The sequence below is a fragment of the Chiloscyllium punctatum genome, chromosome 7, assembly GCF_047496795.1.
Source record: "Chiloscyllium punctatum isolate Juve2018m chromosome 7, sChiPun1.3, whole genome shotgun sequence".
Classification (NCBI taxonomy): Eukaryota; Metazoa; Chordata; class Chondrichthyes; order Orectolobiformes; family Hemiscylliidae; genus Chiloscyllium; species Chiloscyllium punctatum.
This window is the reverse complement of record NC_092745.1, coordinates 76434841-76452291: the sequence shown is the minus strand read 5'-3', so window position 1 is coordinate 76452291 and position 17451 is coordinate 76434841. Positions and strand designations below refer to the sequence as shown.

General features: G+C 39.1%; 1 protein-coding gene across 14 annotated transcripts in view; it reads right to left on the bottom strand.

Moving 5' to 3' along the window:
- Positions 1-17451, bottom strand: part of sgip1a (SH3GL interacting endocytic adaptor 1a) — a 279362-nt gene that overhangs the window by 219800 nt on the left and 42111 nt on the right. For 11 of the 14 annotated variants that reach the window (XM_072574089.1, XM_072574090.1, XM_072574091.1 and 8 more), the window contains exon 2: positions 2444-2488. In XM_072574089.1, the coding sequence (XP_072430190.1) occupies positions 2444-2488 (45 nt within the window). The other 3 variants (XM_072574088.1, XM_072574086.1, XM_072574087.1) reach the window with 3 other exon arrangements.

The following is a 17451-nucleotide window of genomic DNA, read 5'->3' as shown; positions in this document are numbered from 1 at the left end:
TCCTTTTTCAGGATAAACACCTTGGAGTTTAATGAGTCCAAATCTGGCACCCTTTTGTTTGAAAACTAATGATGCTAGCCCAAGAAACAATTCAACATGAGGGACAACTATCAGTGTTAAAGAGAAGAAGAAGACATTGTTCATCGAGAAAAAGAGTGGTAATTAAACATCTTTAATAGGAGTTTTATACATAAATCTGAAATCACTGAGCATTGTTAATAAAATCAGTAAAACATTATTTTGTTATTATTTTAGGAACATTTGATTTAATGAGAATTTGCAATTGAATTAATTGATATAATCAATACTTTATCAGATATTGTGCCTGTTATAAATGCTGTAAGAATAAATTTTGAAGTTCACTGAGGTGCTAGTAACCTAATGGAAGTTACAGTTTTGGACAATGGCTGTACAACGAAATGAAATTCAATAGTTTTAAAGAGTTGATTTACTGTCTTACATTGCTGATCAGCTAGTGAAGGAATAAGGTTAGTTACATGTTTTGCCTAGCTCTTGAAAAAGATTGTGTATTTGAAAAGTACTAGAATCTTTCAGATGCACCAAATATATACAGTACCTTTAATCAAGCTATGGCCTGTACCACTCAGGTTGGCCCAAGAGTGGTATAAAAATGAATTGTTTTGACTGTACAATAGTTCAACTTGGAGAAACAATGACTGACTTCATACCTCAGAGCAAGCTACGCTACTTTCAAACATCAGAAAAAAAACTTTTACAAAATTAATTTAACTCACTCCAAAACCTTAAAATGTCTGTACAAATCATAGCACAAAAAGGAGGATATTAGTCACATAGGACCTAAACTATAGTCTTACATTTCTATTAACTAAGCATTGGAATGAAAAATATGGGATAGGTTCATAAATGATCTAAATAGGGATGTGGATATACAATGCCACTTACAGCCCTTCAAGTGCTTTTCTATCAACTTTTTTTTAAAAAACAGAATGAGGTTGTCTGGCTCTGATTGAAATAAAGTCTTCATTCCACTCAAGCAAGAAGAGTTCCATGTTTCGTCCAGAATAGCAAATAAATACTTATTCCAGAAAAAAACAGTAAATTTTCAACTAACTTTAAATTGCATATTTACAAATTTTGATATATTCCAGTTGTTAGTAGAGGGTAATGTTACAGAGTTCTTTTTAATTAAACTCATTTTTCTACCAAAGTGTAAAATCATTTTTCAACCCATTCATGTTTCCTTTTTATTAGCTTAGTTAGAATTTTGATGGACTTATTTGTAAATATGATCTTGCATCAGTTAATTTCTCTAAAAATGGAAGTTAAAGAATTTAACATTTCTTTGCATAACACAAAAGAGCAGATTGGAGTAGAAGCTGCATCTGAGTCCATTTCACTTTTGTTATATCTGAAATCAAGTTATAGTACATTCTGACCACAAATCATGGCTGAAGTAATGATTAATCTCCTGTTTAAACCTATTATCATCCCATATCACAGTCTGTCAATACCCTTCTCTTGCTATTCCTCAAATACAGCTTAAAGCTTACATTACTTAGTGTGGTATTTGGTACCCACCCATCCTCACTGAACCACAAAGAAGTGGACACCATGCAGCATGGTTTCTGAAAATATTCCTTAACACAAGGTGCTAAATTTAAACCACAAGGAGGTTCAGAACATTGTTGTTTTTGGTTAGTTCGCTATGGCAATACACACACACAAAAAAAAACTCAAATTGTGCTTGGTTGCTTAAATAATAATCTAAATGGTTACATCACTCATTTCAAATTAACATGCAGTCCTGGTCCAATAGTTTATGTTGACAAAAAAAACCCCATGATTTCAGCCATTTTGGTTAAACAAAATATTGTTGATGTTGAAATTATTGTTTTCCATGCAAATAACATGAAATACTCTCAGACAAGCCTTACAGTCTCAACGTAAAATAAAGAAGCATTTTTGCACTTAAGTGTGACCAAATTAACTGCTTATGCTCTTTCCAATTTACTGCAATACAGATTTGAATTTGGGTGTACTTTCCCTCTTTGTTTAAACGAGAATTTCAGTTTGAATGGAAAAATTGTCTAACAAATTCAAAATTATGCAAAAAACAATTGTATTTGTTCCTGTGAAACAATACAGCCTAAAATATTTACAAAATGGCAATGCTTAAGCAGGCTCATTAAACTCTTTGATAGGTGAGAAATGTGCTGTTCATGACCCAGTACAAAAAATCTGAGGCAGACACTGAGCCTCTCAAGGACCCACAAGGGTCATTTGATTTTAGCTGCTACCTAGAACACAATAGAAATCCAGGCATGGACAAAAAAAAAAGATTTAAAATGTGTGAACACTCAATTTCTCAACTGCTGATACGAACTAAAATCCTAGACTTATTTGTATGGCCAGGCATTTCAGCATGAAGGCGTAAAATATTATATAAGAGGTAGATTCTTACCTTCCATCATGGTGGCAGAATTGCATTCCTCAATCTCCAAAGGTCCTGAAAGACACAGGAAAGCAGGGGCCAGTTATCACATATGAATTCAGTAGGAACGATGATCAGTATCAACTCCTAGCTATCACAGACACCAGTGCAGGGTTGAAATCCTGTGCTTATAGGCCATGAATGCTATCGTTGCTGTCAGCTACCAAATCACAGAATGATGCTGATAAAGAAACTGGAAGAGAAAGCTTGCTGAGCTCAACACAAGTGCTATGTTCAGCCAATCCTTTTTGCTTCATACCTAATCACATGGTTTCCATCTCCTGACACAACACCCCTTGGGAACACAGGAAAAAGCCACCTCCCCACCTTCCTCTGATTTGTATACACACAAAACCAATCTTCATACCTTGTGACGCACTTTCCCGCTTTATAATCCTACTCGGGTAGCCAGATAGATAAGATTCATTATCAGCACTGTCAGATTAATGCAGAAGCTTCTGCTGTCAGCCATCAACTATTGAGCATCCAAAAAAAGCCCTTATAGGAATGTAGCATTACCGCAGCTGAACAGCAGTAATTGAGCTACTGCTTTGTTCTTGCGTTAATCGGCGCAGATAATGCATAAGTCCTTTTGTCAAAAGGCTGTTGCACGTTGCTGCCTGTTTTCTCTCTCTCTTTCTGTGCCATTGAATAGAAATCAATCCCACTGACGTCACATCATAAACAATTATCCCCAGAAGGATGATAGAGAAAAAAAATCCTCCCAGGCTCCTTCTCGGGAATCTTGGAAATAATGTGCCGTGAAGGAAGCTGCTGTCAAAGGGCAAAAGAATCAGCATAAAGACAAGAAACGCTGTGAATCTATGTGGGAAAATGAATTTCATTCAGACTAGCCGAACACAGTGGGAAACTCTGAATTAATTAAACAGGGTATGCATGAATGTTCATGAAGGGAGGATATTGGCAGCTGACTGACACAGATGTCACCTAACGGCTAAACACAGACAAATCTTTTGGAGCCTCTACTACTCTCCATAATATCCTAACAACACAGTTCATATTACTTCCCGAGCATCTCTGAAATCTGACCATTTTAAGCTTTTTTTTTCAAAAATGTTTTTTCAATTGATGAAAACTTGGAGGTTTCAAGTTTGTGCACATGGAGATGAAGCAGTATAATCTTCAACTATAGTTAAACATAAATACTAATCTATTACTTGAATCAATGGTACTCAAAGAAAGGTAGGTCCAGCCTACCTTCCCTTCACCTGATTTTCTCAGCAGATGAATATTCTGTACGGGTCTGAATCTCCATTGATGAGCTGACTGTGTCATGGATCTGTTTTTTTTTAATGTTCATTTGTAGGATGTATGTATGTATCACTGCCTGGGTCAAATTTATTGCTGTTCCATAATTTCCCTTGAGTAGGTAGTGGTGTGCCTTTTTTTGAACCATTACAATATATCTGGCTGAGATATACACCTGTACCATTAGGAACACAGTTCCAGGTGTTTGAAACAATGACAGTGAAGGAACAGAGCTCTTTTTCTCGTTCGTGGCATGGGGGTGTTGCTGGCAGGGCCAGCACACCTCATTGTCGTTGGGAAAGTGGTGGTGAAGTGCCTTTTTGAACCTTTGCAATCTATATGCTATTGGTCGACCCACAGTGCTGTCATGGAGGTAGTTCCAGCATTTTGACCCAGCAATAGTGAAGGAATGGTGATATATCTCAGGATCATGAGTGGCTTGAAAGGCAACATGCAGGTGGTAGTGTTCCCATATAACTTCTAGATGGAAGTGATTGTAGGTTTGGAAGATGCTTTTAAAGAGTCTTGGTGAAATTCTGCATTGCATCTTTTCGATGGTTGTGATTGAGCGACTATGGTAAAAGGAGTGAGTGCTTTTGGATGTGATGTCAATCAAGCAGGCTGCTTTGTTCTGGATGGTGTCAAGCTTCTTGAGTATTGTTGGAGTTGCACCCATCCGTGCAAGTGAGGAGTATTCCACCACGTTCCTGAATTGTGCCTTGTGGATGGTAGACATCTCTGGGGAGTCAGGAGGTGAGTTATGAGCTGCATGATTCTCAGCCTCAACTTGCTGTTGTAGCCACAGAATTTAGATGGTTAGTCCAGTTTAGTTTCTGGTTAATTTTAAACTCCTAAAAATTGCTGGTTGACAGATTCAGTAATAGTAATGTTTTTGAATGTCAAGGATCTTCCTCTCTTTTTGGAGATGGTCATTGCCTGGCACTCGTTGGATGTGAATTTGACTTGTCACTTGTCAGCCAGTCAGGATGCTGTGTGGCTTGGAGTGGAATATGCAGCTAATATTGCTCCCATTCATCTGTTGTTCTTGTCCTCTAGGTGGTCAAGGTCATGGGTTTGGAAACTGTCAGCTGCAGTGCAGCTTGTCGATCGGGCACACTGTTAAGTCCATGCATTTGTGATGGAAGGCTAAGTACTCTAGTTGATAGATTGGATGCTAATCAAGCAACCTCATTGCTTGGATGTTGTTGAGCTCCTGGAGTGTTCTAGGTGCTGTATGGAGTGTGTTTCATTGCACTCTTGACTTCTGCTGTTAAATTAGATTCTCTACAGTGTGGAAACAGGCCCTTTGGGGCCAGTCCACACCGACCCTCAGAAGAGTAACCCACCCAGACCCATTTCCCTCTGACTAGTGCACCTAACACTATGGGCAATTTAGCACGGCCAATTCACCTGACCTGCATATTTTTGGACTGTGGGAGGAAACCCACCGCATGGAGAATGTCACCCAAGGCTGGAATTGAACCTGGGACCCTGGTTAACCACTGAGCCACCATGCCACCCACGTGAAAGGCTTTTGGGAAGTTGAGTAACTTGTTACGCAACTTGAATTGGAAGTGATAGCCAATCAGTGTTTCTAATTTTCTGCTATGTTTCCGAACGTGGCTTAATATGGGATAAAGTGACATACTAAATTTTCTTTTAAATCACAAATAAGCGAAATGCTTTAACCTTTAAAAGTCAAGATGATGTCGTTAAATTACGTTTTTACTTATGATATATTTCTGTTCAGAAGCAACTATAACGCAATGTAAATTTTCCAGCTTTCCCTAATTCCCTTGTTAATAATTTTTGATGTTTCTCATTTTGCATTTATAAATACAATGGGTTAAATTTTCCCCTCCTCGATGAGCTGTCAGTAATGTAGAGAAAGATGGTAAAGCATGGTGAGACTAGGAGAGTCAGATTCTCAGTGTTGAGAAACATTTTTCTGCTCTGAGACCACCACCTCAGCCATCCAGGACCTTATTTTTCAGTGTGTTCCTGCCAAGTCACGTTGCATGCAGTGATACACATGAATATCATGCACCTACTCAGGTTGTATCTTACAGCTCATAGCTTGCTTTCTTAGCATTCACTTAGAGATTGGCAATCTCTGTCTACTTCACATTGCTTTCTTAGTACACACTCACTGACTTCAGTGTTAACTTTATAGCCTGTCAGCCTCTGTTTATCTCACATTGCTTTTGTAATGTGTAAAGTCCTTAGTGTTCCATTTCAGGCTGCAAACCTCTGTCGCTTGCATTACTTTTTAGTGCAGAGAAAAAGGCAAGTAGTTTGTCACAGTGGAGAGGACTGCACAGTCACGTGGGTGAACATATTATTGTGTAGAGCTATGCTATGTCAACATCACACCTGCAGTACGTCTCAGCAAACACACTGCATTTTTCAATAGCAATGGCTGTGTGTGAAAGTCAAAGCAAATGAGTCCTTAATGGAGTGAAGGGAGACTACAGTCAATCAGTCAGGGGTTACTGCCATGGTCAGTCAAGGTTTCATTTTATTATAATATAAGCTACACTGAAGTTGGCCATGGTTGGTCTGAAGCTTGACCCTACCAGAGTCTGGGGAGCTGCATTGTTATATTCCAGAGATTTCAGGCACTCTCACACCCTATGATCCTCCATGCATCTCACACCCACAAAGCCCGGAGCTTTTGCATCATCAGTCACTACATGCCTGTCACACTGACACTTCCACAGCAACAGAGCTTATTGACTGCAAGACCAACACAGGGAAGCAGCAGGGAGTTGGTTCAGGAAAGGGGAAGATGCCAGACCAAACTCAAAAACTCTGAGCGAGAAATTTACAGTTTTCAGTGACCAGGAGGATCAGGCAGCACAAGATCCAGGAGGTAGGCAGCCATTCCAGATGGACATAATGCAAGGGGCAACTTACACCTTTTTAATGTTTTTAAACATTATTTTCTTGATAAAACAAACTTAAAATAGATCCAAAAGAAAAGTAAAGGAATCTTCAAGCTCCATAAAAAAGAAATCCTATGTATATTTCAAAGAGGAATGCCTTTTCGAGATCATTGATACTGAAGTGCCAACTTCAACACACAAACAGAATTGCTGAGATTTTCACTTACCTGTGAAACTGACAACATCCTGTGCATTATTTGCTCTAAAACAAACACTGGAAGTGTTTTAAACTCTGGAAAAGGTGGTGCAATTGCAAATTGGACTACCAAAAGCTGCACTTGAGTTCCTGGTGAAACTACAAAAGCAACATAAAATGAGATAGCAAGAACAGCAGCCTCCAGAGAGCGAAATAGCAGGTGGAAAACCACCAAGGAGGTGTAACAGAACAATGAGACCCTGGATTTATAGCCCTCACTGCTAATTTTCAACAATTGTCTGAAAGTCAATGTTGGAGCTGGTTAAGAATAATTCAAACCATTATCACTGAACTCTGTAATCTCCTGGAGAAGGACTCATGCTCAGAGGGACTGGGTGTCCATCCCATCCTATCCCAGTGGTTGTCAAGGTCACAGCTGTCTTGAAATTTTATGCCTGCAGCTTTTTACAAGGAGCAGCATGGGAACTGTGTGGCATCTCCCAAACCTCAACCCACAAGTGCATCCAGGGTATCAACCATGCCATCTCCTCTACAGCATGGCTCTAACTACCCTTCCATGGTAATGAGGAGAGTCACGCATCCTGGAAAGCATTATTTTCAATTATTCGGGCTTCCCCTAGGTGTAGGGAGTTTTACTCCCAAATTGGACTGTATCAAATTCTCAAAAAACTAAAGATGTCATTCACATGAACTAAAGTGCTCTCAAGTTCTTCCACAATATTTTTGTATTAATATATTCCAAACATAACATTACCACATTGGCAAGCAAAGTTATGAGCTGAGCTCTAACTGAATGAGATGCTCTCTCCCAAAACTCTAGTGAAATATTTAGCGAGTAAGTTAATTAAAACAGAGCTATATATGGTAATATGCCTTACAGCAGGAACTGTGCATCTTCCTCTTTCTTGACCCAATTTAACCTTTTTAGATCTTCACCAACTTAGACTTTTGTTATTCAACTTATATAACTTGGACCACCAGATATAACACAGTGTAAATTAGGTGAATTATTCAAGGATGCCACTTGCTTCATTCTTTTCAAATTAATTCAGTATAGAAAATGAAGCTCAACTAGATTCCTAGTACAAGGAATGGTATTACCGTTAAGCACATCTTCGCTGGTTTGCATTTCAGACACCAGTATTACAATACATTGTGTTACCCTTTGCTTTTTATACCAAACCCATTTTGCACACCATTTCTCAATAACTGCAATTCAGTAACCACTGCAATTTATTACATGCACTCTAAACATTGCTAAAAAAAAAGGGGACAAGTAGGTGAAACTTTTTGACTTGCATCATCAGAAGTAGGATGCATGAAACAAACTTGAACAAACTTGAAATTTCTTACAGCATGAGAAGAGGATGCTGACTGAGAGGACCATCACTGCCATGCAGCAAGAATAGTTTATCTGTCAATCTTAATTCCCAGACCAGGAAAGTAGATTCTGATTGGTCAGAGTATTGCCATGGCGATGTAACAGGCACCATCTCTGAGTCAAGATTTGTCAGCAAACTAATTGGTGCTAAGAGATGCAGTTCTTGTATTTTCTAAAGCTAAACAATTGACATTGATTTCTGACAATACATTTGACTGTTTCTCAGTGATGAAAAAATAACTTTTCATAGCTCAGGTTATGCTTTGGCACAAAACATTCAGTGAATTATCCAAACCTACATGATCTTTTTCTCAGGAAAAGTGCATCTGCACCAGGACTGTACTGGCTGGTCTGCAGTAGATCTCCATGTCTGCTGTAAGAGTGTAATCTGTGGGAGTCATTAAACACACATCACTTAGAACATGTCAGGATGCTGCAGCTGAAAATGTGTGAATTTTCTAAGCTTAAGTGAGTCAACTACAGTAAGGAAGAAGTAGTAAGGAAAGTACTCTGCAAGTTTGAATTACTGGGTGGGACAAAACAGCTGCATATTTTACACTCGGATGCTGTGGAGATGAACGAAGGTATGAAACAGAATTGGAATTTTTTCCACTCTAAGTGGTCAAATCATGAAGGAACTTCAAAAGTAATTAGAAAACCTGAGCAACTATGAGTAGCAATCATTGCTATGATTGCTAAGGAAAGAATGCTTTTCTTTTTATTCAGTCATGTGATATGAGCATCATGGACCAGGCCAGCCTTTATTACTCATCCCTAATTGCTCCTTGGTATGGGTGGCTTGCTCACATCATTTCTGAGGGCAGTTAAAAGCCACCACATTGCTTTTTGATCTGGAATCATATGTAGGTCAGGTAAGGACAATAAGGTTCCTTTCTTAAATGACATTAGTGAACAAGATGGGTTTTTATGATAATCAGTAGTGGTTATATGGTTGCCATTAGGCTAGCTTTTAATTCCAGATTTTTCCCAGGGGAAAGCAAGACAACAGATCAGTATGTGACTGCGCTGATACATCTGCCTGGTTCCTGTGAGTTGGATATTTGAGAGGTGATTTCATTAGAAATAAATGGTTCCTGACCTTTAGAGTGGTAGCTGAAGAAGGATAGCATCAAGTGAACGTTAAGTGCCAGTGCTTCATGCAACATGTTGAGCTTCTCAGATCTGTGTGAAATCACTCAAAGTGGTGACCAGTAATGAAGCCTTCAAAGGTAAGGCATCAGCTAAATGATTGAACGATTCTTTCCCCTTCCCCCCACTACCAAGAAGGCAAAAGAAGCTGAGAATCCAATGCACTGTGAAGGATTAAGATTCAAAGTTCTCGGTAGTAGACATTAAGCAACAATCTGCTCATTTAGGCTGAAGCAAGTTGAAAGTTGAATTGTCAGAAGAGGTTTGGACATTTGCAGGCTACTGACCCAGTCTCTGCGAAGCTGAATCTAGAAGATCACAAAGACTTATTGCAGGCTTTGAATGACTTCCAGGTAAATATCATCTCAAAATTGATCAACACAGTACCAGTCTAGGAGAGATTGAGCTGCCCTCAAGTCCAAAAGATCTGGAAAAGGGAGTAATCAAGAAAATGAAAAGTACAGACTAGTAGCTGTGGGGGAAAAAAACTGGAAAACTGAGAGGTGCACAGACCCAAAGGGTTGAAGAGATCTCACTATAACATGCCAGCCATTGACTACAAATGTCAAGATGGATGACATCTTTAGTTTTTCAATACTTATTACCTTTGATGTAGAAGATGGTTTCTAACACAGCTAGATGAAAGCAACATTTTTTTAAAACTACATTCGAATCCCCATCATACAGGTTGTCGTGTGTTCACTTTGATGATTTCACTAGTCCAGGAGAATATCAACTTGGACAGCACAAAGTGAGGAGGGGAAATTAGCTCTCCTCTGCTTAACCTCCTCATGGCTGCTCAATGAAAATGACTGCCTTGACTTTAAGGTAGCATTTATTGTGGGATCAAGAGAATTCAGTGGGAAAATCTTCACATGTTGGAGCCATATCTAGCAGAAAGATATACGAGCATGGTTGCTGATTGTCGATCTCCTCAACAATATGACATTGTTGCAAAGATTTCTCTGGGCCTCACCGCATGATGCATCTCTTAAAATCTGCACTCATTATATTACTTACACAAAAATATCAAACTCACTCAAACTTTGCTCTAATAACTATCTCCATTACCCCCGCCTTGCCCTTCCCACCTCACCCCATCCAACATTGCTGATTTACTTGTGTAATCACATGATTTCCTTGCTTTTAGCATTACATATTAAATTGCTATCACAGTGAAGTACAAGCTATAAAACAAGACACAAATCTAATTAACAGATAAGATCTAAATTAGTATTTATCATAAACATTTATATTCACTAATCCATAAACTCTTTGAAACTTTGGAACCTTGTTCTGAAATTGATTCTTGACATAATGTTTTATCATGTAAGCAATGAGAGACTATTAGATTTAATGATGTATCTCAAGCTCCTGCTGACTTTAGAATGGCCAACTACTGCTACAAATCCTTTGAAGAGATACAGAAACAAGTGAGCATTGAAAATTTTAACTACATTAATTTGGATGCAACCTATTAAATGGATCTTCATCCAAGTCCCAATGCAACTGTTAGAGAAAGTGGACAAAGGCCTTCCCGGATGCCAAATTCCTTAATTTGTGTTGTGAAAATTAAACAAGTATTTGGCAAATTAAATTTAACTTGAAGAAAAGCCACTCCAACTGACTTTAATCCTGTGCATATCGTGACCACATCAAAGGGCAACAGTGCTAGTTCACTTTGCATCACTGTCATTTTAGTAGTCCACATACAGAAATGAACCAATTTGTCCAATTGAGAGAGCTTGGTTATGTGAACATCTCTGATTCCATGAACAAATTGCTTTCTAACATCTTTCCTGAATGATCGGGCTCTAATTTTTAGACTATACCTCCCGGTTCTAGAATCTCTAACAGTGGAAATAGTTTACCTGTCCTATCTTTCTTCAAGTTCCTCTCTCCCGTCCACCTCCAGATTTACAGTTATTACCGCAATATTTTTCATATTTGCTGTAATGAAGACAGAAGGAAAATATTTGTTCATTTAATCTGCCATATCCTTATTACCTACTATTAGCTCCCCATTCTCACTATCTAGAGGACTCATGCCCAGTTTTCTTGGTTATTTATTTTATAAATATCTGTAGAAATTCTACATTTGATTCCTTGCCACTACAACTTAGTTTAAAACCATCTCTATGTCTCTCAGTTGTGCAATTTGCAATGTTGCTGGCTCCAGCTCCTTTCAGGTATAGACAGTCCCCGCAGTATAGTTCCCAGTTTTCCCATTACTGGTGTCAGTGGCCCACAAACCAGAATTCACTTCTCTCACACGACCTTGAGCCATGAATTTGTCATCTTAAGTTTATGTATTTCATAACAATTTTCTCACAGTTGAGGTAAAACCCTAGAGATAATAACATTTGCGGTTCTGCTTTTTGATTTAGTACCAAATTTCTCACAATCTCTGCAGAGCGTCTTTCCTAGTTCTATCTATATTGTTGGCATCTGCATGGACCTTGACAACTGGATCCTTTCCCCTTCCACTGCAAGTTCCTTTCCAGCGCTGAGCAGATATCTTGAGCTCTGGCCCTGGGATAGCAACACAGGTATCTGGACCCTCACTCTTTGCAGACAAGACTGTCAATCTCAGAATGCAGTCTGCATCACTATACTATCAGCTGCTACCACTACATTTCTTGTTGCTACTACCACATAAATGCATTCCAGTGCCACTGTGCTATGGTGAGTTTCCACATCCACCCTCCAGCTCCCCACCTTCATCTGAATTGTCTGAGAGATCCTTGAACTTATGAGACATTTGCAGAGGCAGACAGTCCTGTCTTCTGGTTCCATTACCTGCCTCACTGTCAGTCACACCCTCCTGTCCCTGACCATATCAGAAGCCCCTATCCTGAATGGTGTGACTGCCTTCTGATATAAGAATCCATTAAGCTTTACTTCCTTGGTGCAACACAGTGTATGAAATTCAACCACTAGCTCATAACATCTGAACCAAAGTCCTTAAACTTTAGTTACTGCAGATGTGTTTGTCCTGGCTCACAATGGTACCCAGGAGCTCACATCACACAAACTGCAAGCTTGACACATCACCGGAACTGCTGTTTTAGTTACTTAATTGTACTATTCACTTACTTATGGTGTATATTCTATATTTTATTAACTTTACCACTGACTTACATGCTAAGTTAAACTTTAAAAATAGTCAAATCCTTAATCAGAGACTCATCAAACAGCTAGATGTTTTCTCTAAAGAATGTGAACTACCACATGGACTACAAAAAGATAACATGCAGACAGATAATGGATGCAAATGAAATGTTGGCTTTTATTGTAAGTAAGATTGAATATAAACATAAAGAATTCTTTCTATAACTGTATAAGTTGCTGGGGATATGCTATGACTGGTAAGGAGGAGTGAATCGGTTCTTTTATCCCACTAGGTTGGTTGAAACAAAGCTATTTATTTCTATGTGGTTCATAGCTATGTCACACTACAGTTAAAACATAGTCACTAGATCAAAGTTATGGACAAAATCACAAGGTTTTCTTAACTGAAAGAAAGAGGATATTTATCTTGTTCAACCTAAGAAAAATAATAAAGCCTGACATCAAAAACAAACACAGGTAAGATATTTAAAAACAGCAGAGGGAGTAACACAATAAGAAGACTAAGACTTTTAAAAAGTTCATATTCTTTGAACCTTTGTATTGTTTTGATTGAACCTAAGACTATGCTGTCTTGTATCCTCAGCTGTAGCAAAATTTGTACAATCCTTGAGTTCTAAATGAATGGATATTCCTAATGTGTTATTTGTTATCAGCTGGTTTTGGAGATGCTGAACAGGAAGTGGAAATGGCAGGAGAGATTCAGTCCTTGCCATTACCATTTTCAATCCATTCAATACAATCCATTTCTTTATTTTTTTTCTTTCTGTTGTTGTTCTGCCAAGCAGGTACTAACTATGGTTCATTTGTATATTCATAAGGCTGATTTATTTGTCTTTTCATGTTGAAAATGCTTAACTTTTCATATATGTATGAACTAAAACAGAAGATGCCTGACTCACTTGACTGGTTTCAATGTATTTAGATAAAATGGTGATTTCAGTTAAGGTGACTTAGTCATACAGCACAAAAACAGACCTTTCAGTCTAACTCATTTATGTCAGCCATGTTTTTAAAATGAACTAGTCCCATTTGCCTGCAGTTGGCCCATATCCCTCTAAGCCTTTCCAATTTGTGTACCTACCTAAATGTCTGTTAAATATTGTAACCGTACTTGCCGCTTCCTCCAGAAGTTCTTTCCATATACACACCATCCTCTGTGTGAAAAAGTTACCCCTCAAGTCCCTTTTAAATCTTTCCGTTCTCATTTAAACCTATGCCATCTAGTTTTGGAGTCCCTTACCCTTATCTATGCCCCTCATGATATTACAAATACAGTCATAGAGTCATAGAGATGTACAGCATGGAAACAGACCCTTCAGTCCAACCCATCCATGCCGACCAGATATCCCAACCCAATCTAGTCTCATCTGCCAGCACCCGGCCCATATCCCTCCAAAGCCTTCCTATTCATATACCTATCCAAATGCCTTTTAAATGGTGCAATTGTACCAGCCTCCACCACTTCCTCTGGCAGCTCATTCCATACACATACCACCCTTTGTGTGAAAATGTTGCCCCGTAGATCTCTTTTGTATCTTTCCACTCTCACCCTTAACCTATGCCCTCCAGTTCCAGACTCCCTGACCCCAGGGAAAAGACTTTGTCTATCTATCCTATCCATGCTCCTCATGATTTTGTAAACCTCTATAAAGTCACTCCTCAACCTCCGACGCTCCAGGGAAAACAGCCCCATCCTGTTCAGCCTCTGTTCAACCCTGGCAACATCCTTATAAATCGTTTCTGAACCCTTTCAAGTTTCACAACTCCTTTCCAAGGAAGGAGACCAGAATTGCATGCAATATTCCAACAGTAGCCTAACCAATGTCCTGTACAGCCGCAATATAACCTCCCAACTCCTGTACTCAATACTCTGACCAATGAAAGAAAGTTTACCGAATGCCTTCTTCACTATCCTTTCTCCCTGCAACTCCACTTTCAAGGAGCTATGAACCGCACTCCAAGGTCTCTTTATTCAGCAAAACTCCAGAGGACCTTACAATTAAGTGTATAAGCCCTGCTAAGATTTGTTTTCCCAAAATGCAGCACCTCACATTTATCAAAATTAATCTCCATCTGCCACTTCTCAGCCCACTGGTCCATCTAGTCAAGATCCTGTTGTAATCTGAGGTAACCTTCTTCGCTGTCCACTACAGCTCCAATTTTGGTGTCATCTGCAAACTTACTAATTGTACCTCTTATGCTCTAATCCAAATCATTTATCTAAATGACAAAAAGTAGAGGACCCAGCACCAATTCTTGTGGCACTCCACTGGTCACAGGCCTCCAGTCTGAAAAACAACCCACCACCACCACCCTCTGTCTTCTACCTTTGAGCCAGTTCTGTATCCAAATGGCTAGTTCTCCCTGTATTCTATGAGATCTTACCTTGCTAACCAGTCTCCCATGGGGAACCTTGTCGAATGCCTTTGTAAGCTCACCCCATGGAAAAAGTCTCAGCTTATCCAGTCTCTCCTGTTAATTCAAATCGTCCTGTCCTGGTCTCACCTTGATTTTATATACTTCTATAAGGTTGTTCCTCAGCCTCTGATGCTCTAGCAACAACAATCCAAGTTTGCCCAACCTCTCTTTATACCTAATACACTCCAATCCAGGCAATATCTGGTAAATTTCTTTCCCACCCTCTCCAAAACAATGACATCTTTCCTATAGTGTGGCAACCAGAACTGCACACAACACCCCAAATGCAGCCTAACTAAAGTCTTATACAGCTGCAACTTGACTTGTCAACTTTTATGCTCAATGCCCTGACTGATGAAGGTGCTTTTTTTAAAAACCACATTATCCATCTGTGTTGCCACTTTCAGGGAGCTATGGATTTGCACCCTAGAAACCTTCTGCATATCAATGTTCCTAAGAGTCCTATTATTTACTGTATATTTTCTTCTTGCATTTAACTTCCCATAATGCATCACCTCAATCTTTTCCAGATTAAACTCCATCTGCCATTTCTCCATTCAACTTTACAAATGTTCTGTTTCCTGCTGTATATTTTGATAACCTTCCTCACCATCCACAACTCCACCAATTTTTGTGTTATCTACGAATTTAATCAGACTATCTATATTTTCATCCAAATCATTTTTATCTACATATTGCAAACAAAAGTCCAGCACTCATCCTTGCAGAAGACTACTGGTTTTAGATCTCCATTCAGAAAAAAAAACTCCCTTCCACAACTACCCTGTCTCCTATGATCAAATCAATTCTGATTCCAAATTACCAACTCACTACGGGTGCTACAATTTAATCTTCTGGACTAGTCTACCACGAGGGACCTTGTAAAATGCTTTATTAATTCCATGTAGACAACATCCACTGCTCTAACCTCACCAATCATCTTCATTACTTCCTCAAAAAGCTCAATCAAGTTTGTAAGGCAAGGGCTCTCCTGCACAATGCTGTGCTGACTTTCACTTATAAGTCCATTCTTCTCCAAATGCGAGTAAATCCTGTCTCTCTGAATCTTCCCCAATAACATCCCTCCCACTGATGAAAGGCTCACTCACCTACAATTTCCTGGATTGTCCCTTTTGCCCTTCTTAAACAGAAACACAATATTGGCTGCTCTCCAGTCTTCCAGGACCCATATGGCTAAAGAGAAAGATCTCTTGGCAAGTTCCCAGCAAACTCTCTCCTGCAATATCCTGAGATTGATCCCACAGGCCCTGGACACTTACCTTCTTAATGTTTATCAAGACACCTAATACTTGTCCTTCTCTCAATCAAGTTTATGAAAAGGCTACAACAACATAGTCCCGTGTACTAATCCAGGCTCTAAGCTCATCTGCGTTACCTGTTATACATTAAGTACACTTCAGACCATCAGTCCTGCCGTGTTCATTAAACCGGTCTTGCCTGTTATTTCTATTAGACTTACTTGACTTAATTTCGACCTTTTCCTCAATCACTCCACACACTGACCTACTGCTCTGGTTCCTTCTTAATATCAATATATCCTTCCTTAATTCTACCATAATTCATAAACTTCCCTTTGGGGAATACTGATGCAAAGTACTCATTAAGGACCTCACCCACTTCTTCTGGTCCATGCATAATTTCCCTCCTTTATCCTTTCCCTAGCTACCCTCTCGCTCCTAATGTACATATAAAGTGCTTTAGGGTTTGCTTTAATCCTATTTGCCAAGGACATTTCATGGCCCATTTTAGCCCTCCTAATTTCTTGATTAAGTTCTTTTCTGCTTCCTTTATTCTCATCAAGGATCTGGTTTGATTTCAATTCCCTAAATCCTACATATATTTCCTTCTTCTTTTTAACTAAACTTTCAATATCTGTTATCATCCAAGGTTCCCAAATCTAGTAATCCTTATCTTTCACCCTCACAGGAATATGCCAATCCCGATTCTGATCAACTAGCCTTTAAAAGACTCCCACATGTCAGGTGTGGATTTTACTTTCAAACAGCTGCCCCCAAACTAATTTCCCTAATTCCTGCCTAAAAGTATTGAAATTAGCCTTTCCCCAGTTTAGCACTTTCACCTGAGGACTGGTCTTATCCTTATTCATTACTATCATAAAACATACAAATTATGGTCACTGTTTCAGAAATGCTCCCCCACTGAAACTTTGATCCCCTAGTCAAGCTCATTCTCCAATGCAAAGTCTAGTATGGCCCTTTCTCTAGCTGAATTATCTAAAGTAGTTTCAAGAAATTCTCCTTGATGCACATAACAATTTCTGCTCTCCTGTTGGCTATTGGACGGCCAATAATATAATCCCATTATACTGATTGCACCTTTCTTATTCTTACGTTCTACACATTTGGCCTCAACGGCTGACCCCTCCAAGATATGCTGTCTTCATGTAGTTGTAACCTTTTCCTCTTTAACACCCCTCTCTATCTCACCTGAAACACCTAAACCCCAGAACGTTGAGCTGCCAGACCTGTCCTTCCCTCTATCAAGT